Source organism: Narcine bancroftii, chromosome 14 (genome assembly GCF_036971445.1).
Source record: "Narcine bancroftii isolate sNarBan1 chromosome 14, sNarBan1.hap1, whole genome shotgun sequence".
NCBI lineage: Eukaryota > Metazoa > Chordata > Chondrichthyes > Torpediniformes > Narcinidae > Narcine > Narcine bancroftii.
Window position 1 is genome coordinate 64,616,130 of NC_091482.1, and position 21,129 is coordinate 64,637,258.

A 21,129-nucleotide genomic window follows, 5' to 3' on the forward strand; every position below is an offset into this window, starting at 1 on the left:
CGATAGCTAGGAGGAGTCAGGACTGAAAGTTAGCCAATTTAGTGTTTTCAAATAAAAGCTCCCGAAGCCCCCACCCCAGGTTAATGGGAGATTGGGGTGATGCTGATATCAGTTGAAACAAAATATATACGTCTCTTACTATGGATTGATCACTATAACTTTACATCTACAAATTGTTACTATAAATGTAACTATAAATTTTAACTTCAATTGCCTGACACTACTAATGAGACATCAATACTACAGCTTAGGTGATTGAAAAGAAAGAGAGAGAGAGAGAAAAACAAAATTATAAAAGGTCCATAACAAAGTCATAATCGAATCACAATAGGTGCAATCGAATGTCCAGTGCTGAGGTGTCGGTTACCACGGCAACAGCTGTTGCCTGTCTTGCTGAGGAAGTTCTGCACAAAAAGCTCCTTGCTGCTTAAACAAGCTGCTATAGTAGCTACAGTTGTCTATAGGCCCTTTCATGCAGTAAAGAAGCCTGAGTGTACAGGTGGAGGTTCTCCGCCCATATGTTGGGAGTCTTACCTCCACGAATGCACCATGGCTGGCTCCAAGGTGCCAATGCAATCCCCCTCTCGCTCCCTGAACCCATCAGGGTAGGGGCGGCCAGTGCTGTCACAATAGGGGGGGCTAGCGCAGGCTGTCAAGGTACAGCTGAAGCAGGCTGCGACAGCCCTGCCGGCCACTTCTGGCTTGGACCGCAGTCACCTCCTGTTCCCACGGACTGGTACCATTATTGACCCCTTCTGACGGCGCCCGCAAGGCATTGGCAATTGTCTGCTGGTCAGACCCGGGACCGTGTGGTCAGTGGTCGGGCTTGTAAAGGCTCGGGCTCACAGGGGGCAGGAAATGTGTCATGGGACTCAGTTTCCTCAAGGTAATCACCATCCATAAAGTCCATTCCCTAACCACGTGTTGATCCCCTCCCCCTGCTGGACAATGGCTCGGACTTTTCTTGAGTCATGCTGTGAGCCAGATAGGAGCTTGCAGCTGCTGTGTTTCGATGAGCATGGAAATTATTTCCATGATTTTAAGGTCTAAATTGGTCGCTTGTTCTTGGGCAACCTGCAGTGCCTCTTGCATTTCCCAACACTCATCTTGCAGGGATTTTATCTCCCTATCTTTCTGGGTGCCCTGACGAAAGAGCTCGAATGTGATATCCCACTGGCTTCTGAGTAGGGCTATCAGTAACCAGAGGGCTGCCTGTATTGTGAAGGTCGTGGGTTGTGCTTGTGTATTTTATCCCCGGTGCAATTTTCCCACTCTCACTGTAATTTGTGCATTTTATTCCTGGTGCAACTTTCCCCACGTTCGTCTATAAACTGTGCACATTTGTGTGTTATTCCTGTTACCATTTTCCCACAATCATCTTTTGTAAATAAGATCATTTACTACCAGATGGTGTTCAGAGTCAATTTCGGTTTTTGAGATCCATTGAATTTGTTTTCTCACTCATCACAATTGGTGCTGTGAGGAGGGTCTCAAAGGTCTTGGCTGAACACAGACGCAGGAACACTGAACGCAGTTCTGGAATAGGAGGAAGAAGCCAGTGCAGGCCCCGAGGATAGGATTCCTGTGTGGACCAACGAGAGGGAGGGTTTTTGGAGGTTGGCCAGCATGCTGACAGACAATAGTAAACCAATGGACTGGTCTGAGCAGTTAGACCCACCTGGTGTGAAACTGGGGCACCACGTGGTTTCCCTCCTTAAGAATTCGGGTTTCCCCAAGACTAAGGTGAATCAAAGGGGTGCCTTCTGGCTGATTGCATCCCTCTAGAGATGCACTGACACTGCCTATGCCCCCCCCCTCCCCCCACAAACTCAAAACAGTCTCTCCTGCCCTCAAGGCTGAGCTCAGAGACCTATTGAGACAGGAAATGTCTCACCTCCATCAGCAGAAAAATTCACCAAGGGGGTGGCACACCTCCACCCTCCTCCCTGGGGCTTCTCATGTATTGCCCACTCCAACCTGGACCAGCCCTCCTCTGTCCTTTCTCACCAGAGGTGGCCCCTGACTAATCTATCTTTTGATCTCTCCTAACATACTCTGAGAATTTAAGTTACAATTTATACATTCATAGTTACAATTTATAGATTCATAATTACAATTTGTAGATGCAAAGTTACAGTTTATAAATAGACTGTCTGATCAAGAAATATATATATTTTGTTGCACATGACAATGACAGCTTCACCCCAGAATTCCCATCGACAGAAAAACACCTCATGGGGTGGGGGCTTTGAGACCCTTTATTTAAAAACACTAAATTGGTTAACTTTCAGTCTCGACTCCTCATGGCTATTGTTACAGGGATCCAGCACACACACAATTGTGGCACCCGTTGAAAAAGATCATGAGCAGGAATGGCATCCTGGTATCAAATGCCAGCCCATGAAAACAGGTCGCACCGGGTACACACTGGATGTGTACATGCCAGCCTGCTGTCTGCCTCACCACAGGAAAGCAGGGGGACAGACATCTGGGATCTGTGTTTAGAGAGCACCCAAGTGTTAAGCCAAGTCGCAGGATGCGCAAGCCGAGAGAGAGTTCTGGTAACTGACCAATGGCCAGGGTTAACCATCCAGTATGGACACTGCGACTGAAGAAGGCAACAGGAAACCACTTCAGTATTTTTCTCATGTATAATCATGAACTCAACATTGACTACGGTCTCAGCTCAAACATGGAGCCTTCACCAAAGGAGAAAAAGGGAGGAAACAGGCTGATTTTTGTGTACTTCCAATCCAGAGTCAGATTAGCTACATCTTCATAGACGAGAACTTAAACTTGGAGTTCTGTTTAGATTCATTCATTATTGTCCAATTTACATAGAGTGGTATGTGAAAGTTTACTTTGGAGAAATATTTAGAAGAAATTGTATTTCAAACATTAGCCATTACTTATGAATAAAACATTGCCGTCATATGTTTTTTTTGTGCTTCCGATTAAGCTTTTATTTTTTTTTAAACTTTATTTATTCGTTCAAAAAACAAATAATATATGACATATACAGCAATTAAACATGAACATGAACTTTTTTTTATATATAGAAAAAAGAAAGAAAAAGACCCCCCCAAAAAAAAAATTACCAAAAGGTAGTAATCCCCTAAACAAAAATTGGGTGTGGATCACCCACCAGTGGCTGATGACTAGTAAAGAACTTAGTGCAAATCTCTCCCTCTCCAGCCAAACAGTCAATAACATCCAAGTATCATAATAACAAAAGAAAAAATAAAATAAGAAAATTCTTCTTTTCATCCAAAAGACTCCAATCTCGAAGATCCCATTTCGGAAGGAGATGGACTCTTTCCATTCCCATTTTTCCCATTTCTGCCATTTCTTCCATTTCCAGAGCTATCAAATTTTCCTTTAGGAGATAATGGAGGACTACGTCTTTGTCCTCTTATATCTGGCAATGAGTCAGCAAAAATCATTGCTTCGCAATCAGTCTCAAAAAACCGAAATTGATAGTCTCCGTAAAAGACCTTCAACACTGCGGTGTAACGAAAAGTATGACTTATAACCTTTACGCCACAAAACTTCTTTAACTGGATTAAATCGACGTCGACGTTGAATGACATCTTGACTCAGATCAGGATAAAAAAAGCCTCTACTATTCTGAATTAATAATGGGGTTTGTTGTTGTCTCGCATTTTGTACTGCAAGTCGAAGTATTGCTTCTCTATCCAAATAACTCAGACAATTGAATTATTACCGGTCTCGGAGGTTGACCAGCTGAGGGTATTCTTCTTAAAGCTCTATGGGCTCTTTCCAGTGCCAATCCCCCAGAGAAAAATTCTTGCCCTAATATTTGCGGAATCCAGTCTTTAAAGAGGGTCTTGTCCTTCTATACTTTCTGGCAAACCAACAATTTTCACATTATTCCTTCTGCTTTGATTTTCCAAATAATATGTTTTTCTTTCTAGCTCCTTCTCACGATCTCCTAATTCTATGACTGATTTTTCCACCTTCAACACTTTTTCTGTGTTAGAAGTCACGTCACTTGTTGTTTACAGTCCAAAAAAGCAGTTTTAAAATTCTTCATAAGATGCATCCACACGTGTCTTAACCATATTTAATTCTGAACTTATACCAGCATTCATTTGAACCGTCTCATTCATTGGAGATGTCAACATAGGTTGAATAACTGCATTTAATTGCATACATTGTGAATCAGTAAATCTCAGCTCTGCTCTCTCTGACATGGTGGCAGAACAAGGTAACTGCAGCTCCTGCTGCAATTCAACAGAAGGCATTTAAAAAGTTTTACTGCGGGTCTGGACTCCCAGCGACGGGACCACGACTTCTTCAGGGGGTCGCCGCTGGTCTCCCCCTGCATCTTGTTGTTTTTCTCATCCATTCGCGAAGAAAAAAGATTTCTTCAGATTGTAATGCTGCCTGATGCATTTCCAACAATGGAGTCGTCTTCCTGCGTGCTCCCCCCATTGAAGTCGAAAGGCTTTCCAAATCAGGGTCCACTTCTTGGGAACACACACCTTCTTCCGGAGAACGGGTAATTCCAGCACCATCCTTCACTTGGTGAGTAATAGGTTTTTTTTCAGCCCCCACAGGCGATCTTTGGGATTTAGGCAATGAAGAAATTGAGCCTGGAGCTGTTTCAAGTCGTCTAGGCCCCAGATCTTCAGCACTTTGAAAATGTATCTTCTTTTGAACTTGAGATTTAGTCTTTTTACCAATAGTGGCCATAATAATTCCTTAATACTTTAAACTAAAATTTAAAATGTTTAAACTTGGAAACAAAGGGTTAAAAAAGGGGTATTTAAAAGTCTGGCCAGAGAGGTCGAGTTTGCACGTCTTGACTCTACACCATCTTGCCACGCCCCCCATTAAGCTTTTATCTTAAGAACAAATGTAAATATTGCAGTTTTTTAGAGTTTGAGTCCAAATCACCTTTTGGTGACTTAAAAAAAACTTCAGGATTTGTATCTTGTTACTTGGGCAATTATAATGGAAAAGAAGAGCATAAAATGAATTTCTGTTTATTGATGGTGGTTGGGAAACTGAATCTGATGTGACTGAACCCACTTCAACAGTCTCATACTGTAATTCTATACATATTTTACTGGTGAAAATACAACAGTAGATTAACTAAATTTTTATATTTCATACAATTCTAAAAAAAAATTGGGGGAATAAAATTATCGTAGATTTTGTAAGCAAATGCAAATGAGCAATTTCAGCTCATTAAACTTTCACAAACTTTATGTATGGTTTTGTCATTTCAGCCTCACCAAGTTCAAGGTTCAGTGGCAGTAATTTGTTCACTAATATATCAAGTCATGTTTAGTGTCATCTGATTGTACAAGTACAACCTGTCGAAACAGCGTTCGCCAGTCCTCGGTGCAAAACACACAGACGTGCAACCAGATCGAACACAAATACAGACAAACAATACATGTGCAGGACATGTATGTGCATTCATATTCTTGCATGAATAAATAAATATTGGTTCATAAATATGAGACTCTCAGAGGGCCAGTGTGAGCAGTTCCTTTGCCATTCATTGTTCTCACTGCCCGTGGCAAGAAGCTGTTCTTCAGCTTGGTACGCTGGCTCTGATACTCCTGTTGCCCTTTCCTGACAAGTGCCGCTGAAAGATACTGTGAGTGGAGTGGGTCCTCAGTGATATTGTGCTCCCTCTTCAGAAAATAATCCCATTAGATCACTTCGATGGTGGGGGGGGAGAAAGGAGACTCCAGAGATCCTCTCTGCTACTCTTTTTGTCCTGTGGATTGACCACTCCATTTCTCTGCAGCAGCCATACCACACTGTGAGGCTCTTGATAGAGCTCCTCTACAAGGTTGACATTATGGTGGCCAGTAGCCTTGCCTACTTCAGTCACTGTTGCACCTTCCTGACAAGTGATGAGATGTTGTGTGTCAATGACAGGTCACTAGTTAAGTGAACTCCAAGGAACTTGGTGCCCTTCACTAAGGAGTTGTTGATGTATAGTAGAGAGTGGTCATTCCTGGTTCTCCTGAAGTTCACAATCATCTCCTTCGTCTTGTCTACATTGAGACTCAGGTTGTTCGTCTCACACCATATCATAATATTTTTCCACCTCTTCCCTGTAGTGCGACTTATCGTTGTTGCTGATGAGGCAGACGACTGTTGTGTCGTCTGCAAACCCATGATACTGTTGGAGCTGGATCTGGTGATGCAGTCGTGGTCAGTAGCCTGAACAGGAGCGTCCTGAGCACACGGTCCTGAAGCCTGCCAGCGCTCAGCATGACGGCACTCAATATTCTGCTACCGACCCGGACAGACTGGTCTTTCCATTAAGGAGTTGAGAATCCAGTTACAGAAAGGGGGTCAAGTCCCAGCGAGGACAACTTCTCCACCAGCCTCTGGAGAATGATTGAATTATACGCCAAGCTGAAGTCAATGAACAGTATAATGAACAGTTCTCCAGATGGGTCAGGATGGAGTGAAGGAACAAGGCTATAGGATGGTCTGTGGAATGATTTATAAGTGAATTGAAATTAATCTAGCATCTCTGGGAGGTGTGCTTGTGCTTTGATCCATTCCATCACCAGAAGCATTTCTTAATGTTGGAGGTCAGTGCCATAGGGCGGTAGCCATTGAGGCCTGTTATTGTCGTCCTCTAGAGTACCAGGATAATGGCGGGTGTCTTTAAACCTGCAGGAATGATAGACTACTATAATGAGGTGTCAAAGATATCTGTGAAGACCTCCGTGAACTGGTCTGCGCAGTCCTTCAGTACCTGACCAAGTATGTTGTCTGGTTCTGCCACCCTGTGTGGATTCACCTTGGATAATGTTCTCACCTCAGCCGTGGCTATGCATATGACCAGTTCATCAGGGAAACATGGAGCGTTCTTCGGCATCATGCTATTCTTCTCATCAAACTGAACATAGAACATGTTCAGTCTGTCTGGAAGGGAGGTGTCATTATCCTTAACTCGCACGGTTGACTTGTTATCAGTTATAATCTTGATCCCTTGCTTCATGCGCCTCGAGTCGCTGCTGTTGCACAGGTGTTTGTGGATCTTCTGTGTGTATCCGTGCTGTGGTTGTTACACTATCTTGCCACGCCCCCCTATTTTTAAAAAAATTCAAACAATCAGTAACATTCAAGTATCATAATAACAAAAGAAAAAATAAAATAAGAAAATTCTTCTTTTCATCCAAAAGACTCCAATCTCGAAGATCCCATTTCGGAAGGAGATGGACTCTTTCCATTCCCATTTTTCCCATTTCTACCATTTCTTCCGTTTCCAGAGCTACTAAATTTTCCTTTAGGAGATAATGGTGGGCTACGTCTTTGTCCTCATATCTGGCAATGAGTCAGCAAAAATCATTGCTTCACGATCAGTCTCAAAAAACCGAAATTGATAGTCTCCGTAAAAGACTTTCAACACTGCGGTGTAACGAAAAGTATGACTTATAACCTTTACGCCACAAAACTTCTTTAACTGGATTAAATCGACGTCGACGTTGAATGACATCTTGACTCAGATCAGGATAAAAAAAGATTCTACTATTCTGAATTAATAATGGGGTTTGTTGTTGTCTCGCATTTTGTACTGCAAGTCGAAGTATTGCTTCTCTATCCAAATAACTCAGACAATTGAATTATTACCGGTCTCGGAGGTTGACCAGCTGAGGGTATTCTTCTTAAAGCTCTATGGGCTCTTTCCAGTGCCAATCCCCCAGAGAAAAACTCTTGCCCTAATATTTGCGGAATCCAGTCTTTAAAGAGGGTCTTGTCCTTCTATACTTTCTGGCAAACCAACAATTTTCACATTATTCCTTCTGCTTTGATTTTCCAAATAATATGTTTTTCTTTCTAGCTCCTTCTCACGATCTCCTAATTCTATGACTGATTTTTCCACCTTCAACACTTTTTCTGTGTTAGAAGTCACTTGTTGTTTGCAGTCCAAAAAAGCAGTTTTAAAATTCTTCATAAGATGCATCCACACGTGTCTTAACCATATTTAATTCTGAACTTATACCAGCGTTCATTTGAACCATCTCATTCATTAGTGATGTCAACAAAGGTTGAATAACTGCATTCAATTGCATACATTGTGAATCCGTAAATCTCAGCTCTGCTCTCTCTGACATGGTGGCAGAACAAGGTAACTGCAGCTCCTGCTGCAATTCAACAGAAGGCATTTAAAAAGTTTTACTGCGGGTCTGGACTCCCAGCGACGGGACCCCGACTTCCTCAGGGAGTCGCCGCTGGTCTCCCCCCCCCACCGTATCGTGTTGTTTTCTCATCCTTTCGCGAAGAACTGTGGTTGTTGCACATTACTCACTCACTGTGTAAGTTAAAAAAAACACTCACTATCGAAACAGTGTTCGTTAAGTAGCCACTTGACACAGATAGTGGAAATACTGGTTGGCTCATTCATACTATGGTCATTTAATTAGTGTTTATGTAGAATTAGTGTTTATGTATATATATATATACATCGGGCACACAAAACTCAAAACGGTCAACCAGTTTACCTATCTTGGCTGCACCATTTCATCAGATGCAAGGATCGACAACGAGATAGACAACAGACTCGCCAAGGCAAATAGCGCCTTTGGAAGACTACACAAAAGAGTCTGGAAAAACAACCAACTGAAAAACCTCACAAAGATAAGCGTATACAGAGCCGTTGTCATACCCACACTCCTGTTCGGCTCCGAATCATGGGTCCTCTACCGGCACCACCTACGGCTCCTAGAACGCTTCCACCAGCGTTGTCTCCGCTCCATCCTCAACATCCATTGGAGCGCTCACACCCCTAACGTCGAGGTACTCGAGATGGCAGAGGTCGACAGCATCGAGTCCACGCTGCTGAAGATCCAGCTGCGCTGGATGGGTCACGTCTCCAGAATGGAGGACCATCGCCTTCCCAAGATCGTGTTATATGGCGAGCTCTCCACTGGCCACCGTGACAGAGGTGCACCAAAGAAAAGGTACAAGGACTGCCTAAAGAAATCTCTTGGTGCCTGCCACATTGACCACCGCCAGTGGGCTGATATCGCCTCAAACCGTGCATCTTGGCGCCTCACAGTTTGGCGGGCAGCAACCTCCTTTGAAGAAGACCGCAGAGCCCACCTCACTGACAAAAGGCAAAGGAGGAAAAACCCAACACCCAACCCCAACCAACCAATTTTCCCCTGCAGCCACTGCAACCGTGTCTGCCTGTCCCGCATCGGACTTGTCAGCCACAAACGAGCCTGCAGCTGACGTGGACTTTTACCCCCTCCATAAATCTTCGTCCGCGAAGCCAAGCCAAAGAAAGAAGATATATATATATATACATTTGCCAGAAAAAATTCAAGTCCAGACCTGGAACTGACCTCATACATGAGGATCGGTGGACAGCAAATCACCAGATAATGAGGACTGAGAACTGCCATCACAAGAAACTCCGCATGATAACACAATGTAAATATGATAGAGGATTACAAGATTATGAGAGGTATGGACAGATTGGATGTGAGTACGCTTTTTCCACTTAGATTGGGGGAGAAAAATACGAGAGATCATAATTTTAAACTGAACAGGGAAAGGTTTAGGGGGAAGTTCTTCACTCAGAGAGTGGTGGGAGTGTGGAATGAGCTGCCATCTGATGGGGCGAATGCAGGCTTGATCTTGAATTTTAAGAATAAATTGGATAGATACATGAATGGGAGAGGTCTGGAGGGTTATGGAATGGAAGCAGGTCAATGGGACTAGCGAGATGATGTGTGGTCCCTCGGCCTCCCCTTCCTTTAAATCAACAGTTAGCTCCTATGGTCTTGGTGATGTTGAGAGCACGAATGTGGTTCTGACGCCCAACCAGATTCTTCGTCTCCATCCTGAATTCTGACTCATCATTTCCAGTTATTTGGTCCACAATGGTACTGTCATCAAGCAAATTTATGAATCGCTCTGGAGTTGAACTTGGCCACACGATCAGGAATAGAGCAGGGGACTGAACATGGTATTGGAGTGTTGATGGTCATCAAGGAGGATGGCATCTGCCAATGAGGAAGTCAGGATGCAGTTGCAGAGAGATGAACAGAGCCCCAAACCCTAGTATCTCACTCTATTGTTTTGAATGGTGTCATTTGATACAAGGATCTGTGCTGAACTGGGTGATTTCTGTCAATTATCCCAATTCAGGAGTTTGCACGTATAACCGAGTTGAAGTTAATGCCAAGTGCACAGGGTTTCTGCTTTGTAATGGCTGCCTGCAGATTCTGATGTAAAAGTGTGTGGTGTGCAAGTGATGCAAAGAGAGAGTCAGTGTTGACTATGGTGTCACATGAAGGGTGATAGTTAGAACTATATTCCAGTGAGAGACAGCACTCTCAAGGGAAATGAGCAGACCCAACTACTTCCACTGAGCTCCACTTTACGGATGTCTTTTTATTTTTTCGCGTTATAAAGTTAGTGACAGATAATGGATCATTGCAGCCCGAACACTGAATGACATTGAGATTTAGCAATGCTATGTAATGGAAAATATTGCTTTGCAGATTAGACATCTGGTCCTACGTTGCTGTTCAGTGCTGCTTAATTTTTCTGTTCTGCCTGGGAAATAAATTGGTTGTCAGAAGTCAGTATTCATTCAAATGTTTTATAAATTTTAATTTATTTATATGTCGTGTTGTACGGGTTCTATACTGTGGAATCGGTATTGATGGCAAGAAGAAGCCAAATCTGAAATGATGAAAGGATTGCTGAAGATTCAGAAAAGATCAAATCCAGCTCATAAACGAGTACTCAGTGTTGAGTGTATTATGTTTTGGTGGTAAAGAGTTTTCCTTAAACATTTTGCAGATTTGGAGATAATTTTATGTGGTTTGGAATTAAGTTCCATAATTGAAAAGCAGTAAAAGTGCTGCAAGATTTGCGAAAGTTGTTTTTAACAGCAGGATGCCAGCAATTTGCATTAGTGAATGATCTTATATTATAATGTGATGTTAATGCTATTCAAGACAATCTAGTGGATGGGTAAGAAAAAGCAGCATTATTAAAACATACAGTACTAGGCATGCTGAATATAATACTTGCTGTGAAATAAGAAATTTAAAATTCTTTCAAACCCACCAAATGATTCAAAGAATGTCGCCACCATTGAACTTCACTTTACAAACTCATCACATTGCCTAAAATAATTCTTCTGATCCAGACAGCTTTTTCTCTGCTTCAATTCTTACTTGGATTTCATTAGAGCTTTATGTGAAACCACAGGAAATAGTTTGTTGGAGCAGGAAGTTTGAGAAAACTATGATAAATGCAGTATATCACCCCTAAGACCTGGTTTGAAATCCAGTTGATTGAACAACAATAGCTGCTCAGTTTTCTGGAGACATCTCGGTGAAATAAGCTTGGATAACTCAGTAGGAAGTGACTGAACCAAAAAAATATCCTTGATTTCATTCTACTTAACAAAACCACTTTGAAACTCTCAGTGTAATCTCAATGTAGAATTCACACTGTACAATGAAGGATCATTATATTGACAGTAGATATTGATCATCTTCTGTGTCTACCCTGTGCAATACACGGTATAAAAAGTCCTTTATACTGACAGAGAATTCTTTGAATGGAAAATGCTCTGACTTCTTGCACAATATTTGTTCCTATATTGCACAAAAATTCTCTACCTTCTGAGTACCTTGGCATTTGTAAGACTTGAATCCTTCCCTGTTCCTTCACTCGTATCAATTACTAGTCATTTAGTAGTTAAAATAGGAAACTTAACATAAGAAAAAAGGAGGGGTTCCAACCTGTCACTTGGCACCCTAGAGCTGGATTCACCCCCATAATAGCTTGCTTCTTTGCCAAAGCTCACATGAGCATATGGACAAAGCAGTTGTTGAGGAGAAAGACGGGTATGCACCGTTGGTCATGGATATCTTAAATGTCAAAATGGCTGGCATATTTTGAGTTGCCTCCCTACTACGTTCATCCTGCTGATGTCCACCATGCAGCTGTGTCAGACTTGGGTGACAGCCATTATAAAATGCTGCTTTTATGTCAAGTACAATATCCTAGGTTCAAAAATACATGTGATAATATTGTGGATTTTGCATGATTAAGTTTCAGAAAGGCAGGCAGCTGCTTTAGTTTCATGGCTAGTGATTCCAGCAAGATAGAAGTCTGGATTTATTTTGGAAACTTGCTTTGAGTGAAAATTGGATGTCAGGTAGAGGACAGTTGTGGACAATTTGATATGGGATCTTCAGGGTTTCTCGACGCCATCATTGGTGTCCTCATTTCATCAACTTTTTGACCATTTACAGGAAAGTAAACTGGATATAACTGCCTGAAAGGCTAAATCCTCGCAAATTCAATGCACTAATTCAGTTGTGAATTAATATTTTCATTTTTACTTTATATGTGGTCAAAAGTCAGTAGCTCCTGATCAGATCATGAAGTAGTATAGTATTTGCATTGGCCACCACCGTTAAATGACCACACATCCTTCTTTCAATTTTTAGACAAGTGTCAATTGAGGGGTTAGAGTTAAAAGTGCACCTGCTGTTTAGTTACTTGCATAATGTTCTTCAGTGACATTAAGCAAATAAAGAGAAGAGGAACATGCCTGTAAATCTTGTGATTTTTGACAGGTGCTGATTGGAAAGTTGCTTGCAAGTAGTATAGCTGCCTTAGGCAGACAGTACTAGCTGCAGATCGATAACCGGCAAATTTCCTATTAAAAATACACGAACAAAGCTCAAAATAGCCACTGGCGTCATATTTTCTGTGAAAATTACTATGTTTAGAAATGTCATTGAATTTTGGCAAGACTTTATTTTGAACTGTTTTTCGAGACTACTTGTTAACATTTATTACTGCTCTCAAAGGTCGATCCATAAAACTGTTACCCTTAAAACCTACTTGTCTTAGCCATTTGAGTAACAGGACAGCACCAATTATTTTTTTTTTTGCAAGGGTAATAAAAGCTTCTGAAATAGTTTTCCTTAATGCATTGTTATTTTGAAGTTGGCTATATGTCTTGAAACTGTTTGAGCTCAGATGTATGGAACAAAGAAAGGAAAATATTATTAGTTTTTTATGCTATTAAATTTGTTCTGTTCACCATTCAGTGTTCTAATATTTTTATGATTGAGGATGTTAAAATATGTCATTGTCATAATTAACTAACATAGTTTTATAAAGCTTCTCATCTACAGTATATTCCATGCCTTTGAGTCTGAAATTGGGACTTGATTCCACTTTATTATTCATTATTGTCTAGCACCTTGCAGATATGGAATTGCATAGACTTTCCTCCCACTTAACCTACAGCCTTTAAGAACTCTTCATCTAGACATACAGCACAGTAACAGGCCCTTTTGGCTTACGAGCCCGTGCCGCCCAATTACACCCAATTGATGATGAGAGGAAACCGGAGATGACCCACACAGACCTGGAGCGACAGCGTGGGATTCTAAACCCAGTCACTGGGACTGTAACAGCATTGCACTAACCACTACATTATAACTCTTAACTCTTAATAGGATAATTTAGCTCATTTTCTCCCCTGTTTTTTTTTTTAACTTCCCATTTTTTTTTGGACCTTGGTATTCTGCAGTGTAGAATCTCTGTCCTTTCCTAACTTCCATTCACAAATCTTGACTTTTGAATTGTCCTTCAAGTGCAACTAACGAGGATATCTGAAGCAGCTTGGCTTAGATTGGATTCCAACCTAGCACCAATGTGCCTTCATCACTTCTTTGCACTAAAATTATCTGACAAACCACTCAGCTGACAAAGTATCTAATCCAAGGGCATACACCCCCATTCCAAAAAATGTATAGATTAAAAAAATTGTAAACAAAAATCATAAACAGATTAAAAGGAGGAAATGCTTATGCAAATAAAGGGTGGATAAATCCCCAGGGCCTCGCAAGATATTCCCTCAGACCTTGTGGGAGGCTAGAGTAGAAAGTGCAGGGGCTCTGGCAGAAAGAGCCACGGGTGTGGCGCTAGAGGATTAGCGGATAGCTTGCGTTGTTCCGTTCAGGCAAAAAAAATGTTTGGCGCAGACTAGAGGGGCCGAAGGGACCTGTTTCTGTGCTGTAATGTTCTATCACCGTACTTTTTGATAGCAACTCTTTCACTGCTGACATTGGCTGGATTTTGCTGATGTCCAACTACACTGGCTGGTCGAAGAAAATGGAGTGGTGCGTTTCACACTAGATGCACCAGCATCTGGCCTCCTGCAATGCCCTTTTGACTCATTATTGAGTCCAGGGCAGTTCCACAGTAACTTGAGGGGAGAGGCCAGGTACTATTTATATCTGGCCTCAGCATTCATTTCGCATGGCCCCACTTACTTAAATGGGGGTGCCGTCATTCATTAAAAGGGTACATGAAGGTAATTGTTATTTTCAGTGTAAGTCATATGAGTGTTTTAATTAACTTATGGCTGACCGTCAGAGACATTTGGAAATGGTGAAAAGCCTTCCAAGAGTACAAACTGGGGTCTAGTGATTTGTTATAGAAGGAATCAGTAATTAATTTTGTTCACCATTTAATAACATAATCATTTTCATTGTCTACTTAAGTTTCCTCAGGTAAAGATGATTTTAAGTCATCTCAATTGCTTTTGTGTCTCATTCTGACACTTGCAATGAAATACGTTTACGAAAGGAGTCTTGAAAGAAGGCCTTTGGGCCCATTTTGTCCAGGATGACTCAGTGGGTGCCATATTCAGTCCATTATCCCTCTTAAAAACTTTTTATTTCCACTCACATATCATCTTAAGTAATCCCTTAGTTATGCTATAGCTGCTCTGTGGTTATCATATATTTCGGCATATAAGTCAATTCCCCCCACCCCCCTTTTTTTAAGCCTTATTTTAATGTTATATCCAGCATATGTCGACTCCCGTTTTTTGGGCTGTCCGAGCCTCCCAAGAACAACCCAGGACTTTTAAAAATACCCCAATCTTAAGAAACAAGGCTGTAAATTAAGTAAGTTTTAAAAAAAACTTGGCCTACCAGGAAGGATCAGCAACTGCCCACGGAGCTGGAGCGGTGACATCGTGCACCCGGCAGGAGAAAGAACCACGGCCTACCAGGCACAAACAGCAACATACACCTCAGGGTCCCAGGTAGGAGCGGTTAGGGCGGCGCCCAGCGGTGGGGAGGTATCGGGGAGTGGCAGTGTCGGCAGTGGGGAGGTGCTTCCAGCATCAACTTAATTAACATCAATCTTGTTATTTCAGTGAATTTAAGGTCTCAAGCATACAAGTTGACACGCCCCACCCCACCCCCTGCCATTTTGATAATTTTTTTTAGGGTTTCATGACTTGACTTATACGCTGAAATATGCTGTAGTAAGAGATTACTTAAAGTGGTATATAAGTGGTGGCGAGCTTTATATGGCGAGCTTTATATGGCGAGCTTTATATGGCGAGCTCTCCACTGGCCACCGTGACAGAGGTGCACCAAAGAAAAGGTACAAGGACTGCCTAAAGAAATCTCTTGGTGCCTGCCACATTGACCACCGCCAGTGGGCTGATAACGCCTCAAACCGTGCATCTTGGCGCCTCACAGTTTGGCGGGCAGCAGCCTCCTTTGAAGAAGACCGCAGAGCCCACCTCACTGACAAAAGGCAAAGGAGGAAAAACCCAACACCCAACCCCAACCAACCAATTTTCCCTTGCAACCGCTGCAATCGTGTCTGCCTGTCCCGCATCGGACTGGTCAGCCACAAACGAGCCTGCAGCTGACGTGGACTTTTTACCCCCTCCATAAATCTTCGTCCGCGAAGCCAAGCCAAAGAAAAAGAAGAAAAAAAATATATAAGTGGTAAGAGAAAGGTTGAGAACCACTGCTCTAAAACCTTTCCTATCCATGTACTTGTCTTTTGAACGTAACAATTATCTCTGTTTCTACCACTTCTTCTGGCAGCTCGTTTCACATACTCATCACTCTCTTTGTGAAGAAGGTGCCTTCAGGTCCCTTTTTAATCTTTCCCCTTTCACCTTAAATCTATGCCATCTAGTTTTAGATTCACCTCTTCTGGGAAAAAAAACCTATGATTATTTACCTTTATCATTTTATATTCCCCACGGCTTCCTATGCTTCAAGGAGAAACGCCTTAGCCTATCCAGCCTTTCCATACAATTCAAGCCAGCCCCCCCAGTTTCGGCAATAATATCATGAATCTTTCCTACACCTTTTCTACCTTAATATCTTTCCTATAGCTGGTGACCAAAACTCCACAAACTACTCCCAAGTCTTCCCAATGACCTATACGCTTGCATCTTGACCTCCCTGCTCCTGATCTCAATGTCTTGACCAATGAAAGCAAGCGTGCAAATTGCCTTCTCAGTTTACCTACATTGCCACTTTCATGGAACGGTGTACCTAGACCCACAAATCACTCTCCAGGGCCCTATCATTCACAAGGCCCTGCCTTGGTTTAACCTGTGAACATGCACACCTTGCATTTGAACCTATTAATCTGTACCCCATTTTCCCAGTTGATCTAGATTCTGTCATAATTTTAGATAACCTTCAAATAGTGAAACTTTTGGAACGTAAGGGTTCAATCAGGCAGACGCAGCATGGTTTTAGAAAGGGAAGATCTTGTTTGACAAACTTGTTAGGATTCTTTGAGGATATAATGGTTCTGTGGATAGAGGGGAACAGGTTAATGTTGTATATTTGGATTTCCAGAAAGCGTTTGATAAGGTGCCGCACAAGAGACTTATTAGTAAGTTACAGGAAAGTGGAGTCTGGGGAAGTCTATTGGCCTGGATTGAAAATTGGTTGTCTGACAGGAGGCAGAGAGTCGGGATAAATGGGAGCTTTTCAGGTTAGCAGAGAGTGGTAAGTGGGGTGCTGCAGGGGTCAGTGTTAGGCCCACAACTGTTCATCATTTACATTGATGACTTGGAGGGGACAAAAAGTGGTGTAGCCAAGTTTGCGGATGACACCAAATTGAGTGGAAGAGCAAATTGTAATGAGGATGTGGAGAGTCTGCAGAGGGATAGAGTTAAGCTGGATGAGTGGGCAAAGGTCTGCCAGATGGAGTACAATGTTAGTAAGTGTGAGGTTATCCACTTTGGCAAGAAAAATAAAAGAGCTGAATATTATTTAAAGGGTGAAAAACTACAGCATGCTGTTGTGCAGAGGGACTTGGGAGGGCTTGTGCATGAATCGCAAAAAGTTAGGTTGCAGGTCCAGCAGGTTATTAAGATGGAAAATGGAATGTTGGCCTTCATCGCTAGAGGAATTGAATTCAGGAGTAGGGAGGTCATGTTGCAACTGTATAAGGTACTGGTGAGACCGCACCTGGAGTACTGTGTCTAGTTCTGGTCTCCATACTTGTGAAAGGATATACTAGCTTTGGAGACGGTCCAGAGGAGGTTTACTAGGTTGATCCCTGGGATGAAGGGGTTGACTTATGATGAAAGATTAAATCATCTAGGATTGTATTCGAGTTCAGAAGAATGAGAGGAGATCTTATAGAAACATATAGGATTATGAAGGGTATGGATTGGATAGATGTAGGAAGGTTTTTTGAGCTGGCCGGGGAAACTAAAACGAGAGGATACAGTCTAAAGATTCGGGGGAGTAGATTTAGGACAGAGATGAGGAAAAATAGTTTTTCCCAGAGAGTAGTGAGTGTTTGGAATTCTCTAACCCGGGAAGTGGTTAAACATATTTAAAATTCGGTTAGATAAATTTTTATATGATAGAGGAATTAGAGGATATGGGGAGAAGGCAGGTAGGTGGAGTTAGGTCATAAATTAGATCAGCCATGATCGTATTGAATGGCGGAGCAGGCTCGATGGGCCATTTTTGGCCTACTCCTGTTCCTACTTCCTATGTTCCTATGATCACTGTCGACTATGCTACCAATTTTGTTGTCATCCACAAACTTGCCCATCATGCCAACTAAGTACATGCTAGTTACGTTGTCATCCATAATAGATTCGTGTAGCGATACATCATTAGGCAGGCGAACTGGACCTGCTTGACACGCATGAGGTGGGGCAGCCGGCCAAAATGGCGCTGTCGGGGGTTTCCTCCGAACCTTGGCACCGGGCTCAGAAGCCCGCACTTGGGGACCCACGTGATGCCCTGGTGACTTTGGGCCCCCCAGCGCGGTTCCCATCCAGGTCTGGGCTGGGAGTATAAGACCAGCCAGGCAGCCTGCAATAAATCAGTTTTTTGCTCACTGAACTCAACCCGTCTGGTTGTGCGATCCTTCAGTTAGCAGTGTAGCCGCCGCTACATTCCATACAAATCCTAAAATAATGCTTATGGTTTGTGACATGGGCTGTTGATCCTCTAATTGGGTGCTTTTTCATGAAGAATTTTCTATGTGCCTATCTTTTAAGCAGTCAGGCAGGAAAAAAATGTTGTAATTTTTTTGTTAGATCATTGCATCTAAAAATTAATCAAAGTTTTATAAAAGGCTAGAAAACCTTTTTTTTCTGTGGTGCTCATTAAACTGTGGAAAAACATTAGCAAATATTATCTTTCTGTTAGGTTGGAGAGACTATTTTGAGAAAGGATACAGTGGTAGTAGTCCATTTGGTGATTGCAATGAGGGCAATTTGAGCTTTTAGGTAAGGACATGGTACAAAATTGTATTAAACGCATCTTTTCTTCCATTAGTGGTTTTAGTACTAAAGCACTAAATGCTGGATTTGCTTTATAAATGTATGGCTGCCATAAAGACTTCTTTTAATCAACTGCAAATTGTTCTCAGGAAAGTTGTAATAAATTTGTTGAATTGCAAATATTGTAAGCTTCACAATGAAACTGCTTTGGGTTTCAAGCAGAACATGATCAGTTGATCTGAGATGGCACAGAATTGAATCAAATGATTTCCTATTATTTCAACAATAGCATTAAATAATCATGAAATTTACATGGCAGTTACAACCTAAAATGGTTGCTAAAATTTGGATTTCTTGATCAGATCGCAGGCTCTAGATTTCTTCAATGTACCAGCATATGATGGAGGGACTGAATGGCCACATTCTTATTCTGTGATTCTAACCTGTGGAAAATGTTACTGTGCAATTCTTGAGATATGCAGACTATAGCCAATGTGTCATGATGGCAAATCTTTTAGGCTGCTCAAATTGACTCCTTAGCCATTGAGTTTCTTGAATGTTGTTGAAGCCTCACTCATTCATTCAAACTTGTTTAGAGTTTTCCATACCTTATAAATGAGGGAAAGCCTTTGAAGCATCAAAGCCTCTGTAGAATATATTGTCTTGCACCTGGTCTTACAGATGCAGTATTTATGTGGCTGATTCAGCTCATCTATTAGTTAATCTCTCATGGAAGGAGGTCATGTTTCTCTATGATGCTATGCCATCATCTCTGGAGTCCTCAAGTGCAATTTAAATACTGCCCTTAAGTGATATCAGGACAAGGATTCAGTTTCATTACATGCCCTTTCAATACCCTATTAACATTTTCTCAGCTGTGGGTTTGTCTATTGATCTCAAATCATTGCTAATTCAACATTTCTGATAGAGTGTTGGAAAGTCATTGGAAATATGAAAATATTAACTTCCTCTTTGGTTACGATTCCATTCTTCCCTACTAGCTGCATTTTTCACCCGAACCAAGCAAAATCTCAGCATTCTGTATCTCTTGATTTTTTACATAAACTTCAAAGTTCCTGCCTTCATCAAGTCTGTTAACTTCTAACTTTGATATTTAGTGCTATCCTGAGGCAGCCTTATACTAAATTCTTATATTTTTAAAAATTTCATAAACTAAATTTCGTCAAAAATTGCATATTATTGACATAATTAGGAACTTGTCAGATTGGAAGAATGGACAGGCAACCAAACTGATAGGATATGATAAGTAATGTCACACAATGATCTGTTTTGGGGCCAATTTGCTGTGAATATTAACAGTGCAGGTTTTGGGTTGGAGAGCCACGTATTCATATTTGCTAACACGATGGTGTATGGAGTACTGTAAAGAGTGTAGTTGTCTACAACTTGCTTCTCTTCTTCATTACTTAAAAAAAAATAGACCAAGTGAGCAGGAGTGATAACAGGAACTATGATTAAGAACAATACAGTGTTTTCCACATTATTAAATAGTATCGTATCAATAGAAATTACTGGGGGGGTCTCCTTCAAAATATTCACTGGTATTTTCAATTTTCCTCTTACTTATAGTCAAAATTATCTTTTTTTAAAAAAATGTTCCATCTGATGTCTTTGTGTTTTCTTTCCTAGTATTCTGCTGCTATGACAGAACAACAAGTTAACGGAGAGATGATTGAACCATTGCAGATATATCCACGAGGTAAGACGGCAGATTTTATCTGAATCTTTAGAATGAGTGAAAAGAGATGTCACCGTCTGAATTTATTGGTGTTTATCATTTCTTTCCCCGGGATTAAGTCTACAAATCTTGATAATTAACCTACGTGATTAATCCTTAATGTTTCTGCAAGCATTTGCCCACATTTGAATGTTTTGTCATTAGTACCAGAATGATCATTGCCTGCAATGGAATTAAGTAAAGAATAAGACCCAACAAATTTTATAACTCTGACGAAGATAAATATGTAAGAATGAGTTAATTTTCAATTTAATTTGTAATTATCAATCATTACACGGAATAGAAATAAAAAAAAAGTGTTTCAGTCAAATTATAATTACTTTTACATCATTTCCTAAAACTCTCCACCCTGAGGTGGTGGAGCTTTCTCCCAACACCTCACTGTTTGGTAATCGACGAGGTTGAATGACTGCACTAACTTTACTTCCTCTACCTAGTTGAGTCTTGACAGGATTGCAAGGTCAAACTAACTACTTTAAACCAGAGCAAATGCAGGGTCTCAAGGCTGAACTTGGACCACCCCTCTGCCTTTGCAGATGCGGCCTGGCTCGTTTAATTTTTGTTCAGATCCAGTCTCTGGATTTCCTCAGAATCAGGTTTTTATTGACATGAAATTTGTTGTTTTTGGGGTAGCAACAACCGAATTAATTGTCATAAACATGTCACAAAATTCATGGGCAGCATTTGAGGTGCAAACATTACTATAACTTACATTTTAAACGAATTAGTGCAATAGAAGAGGCTGTGGTTCATTGTCCATTCAGAAATCTGATGGGTGCTCATCATCAGGTTCCTG

The 21,129-nt window shown here is 41.4% G+C and overlaps 1 protein-coding gene across 20 annotated transcripts in view; it reads left to right on the top strand.

Annotated features, from left to right (window-relative positions):
• The window catches only part of map2k5 (mitogen-activated protein kinase kinase 5), a 241,798-nt gene that overhangs the window by 42,565 nt on the left and 178,104 nt on the right, over positions 1 to 21,129 (top strand). For 19 of the 20 annotated variants that reach the window (XM_069910483.1, XM_069910481.1, XM_069910485.1 and 16 more), the window contains exon 4: positions 20,225 to 20,294. In XM_069910483.1, the coding sequence (XP_069766584.1) occupies positions 20,225 to 20,294 (70 nt within the window). Of the gene's footprint in view, positions 1 to 660; positions 887 to 20,224; positions 20,295 to 21,129 lie in introns of those variants that run through there. The other variant, XM_069910499.1, reaches the window with a different exon arrangement.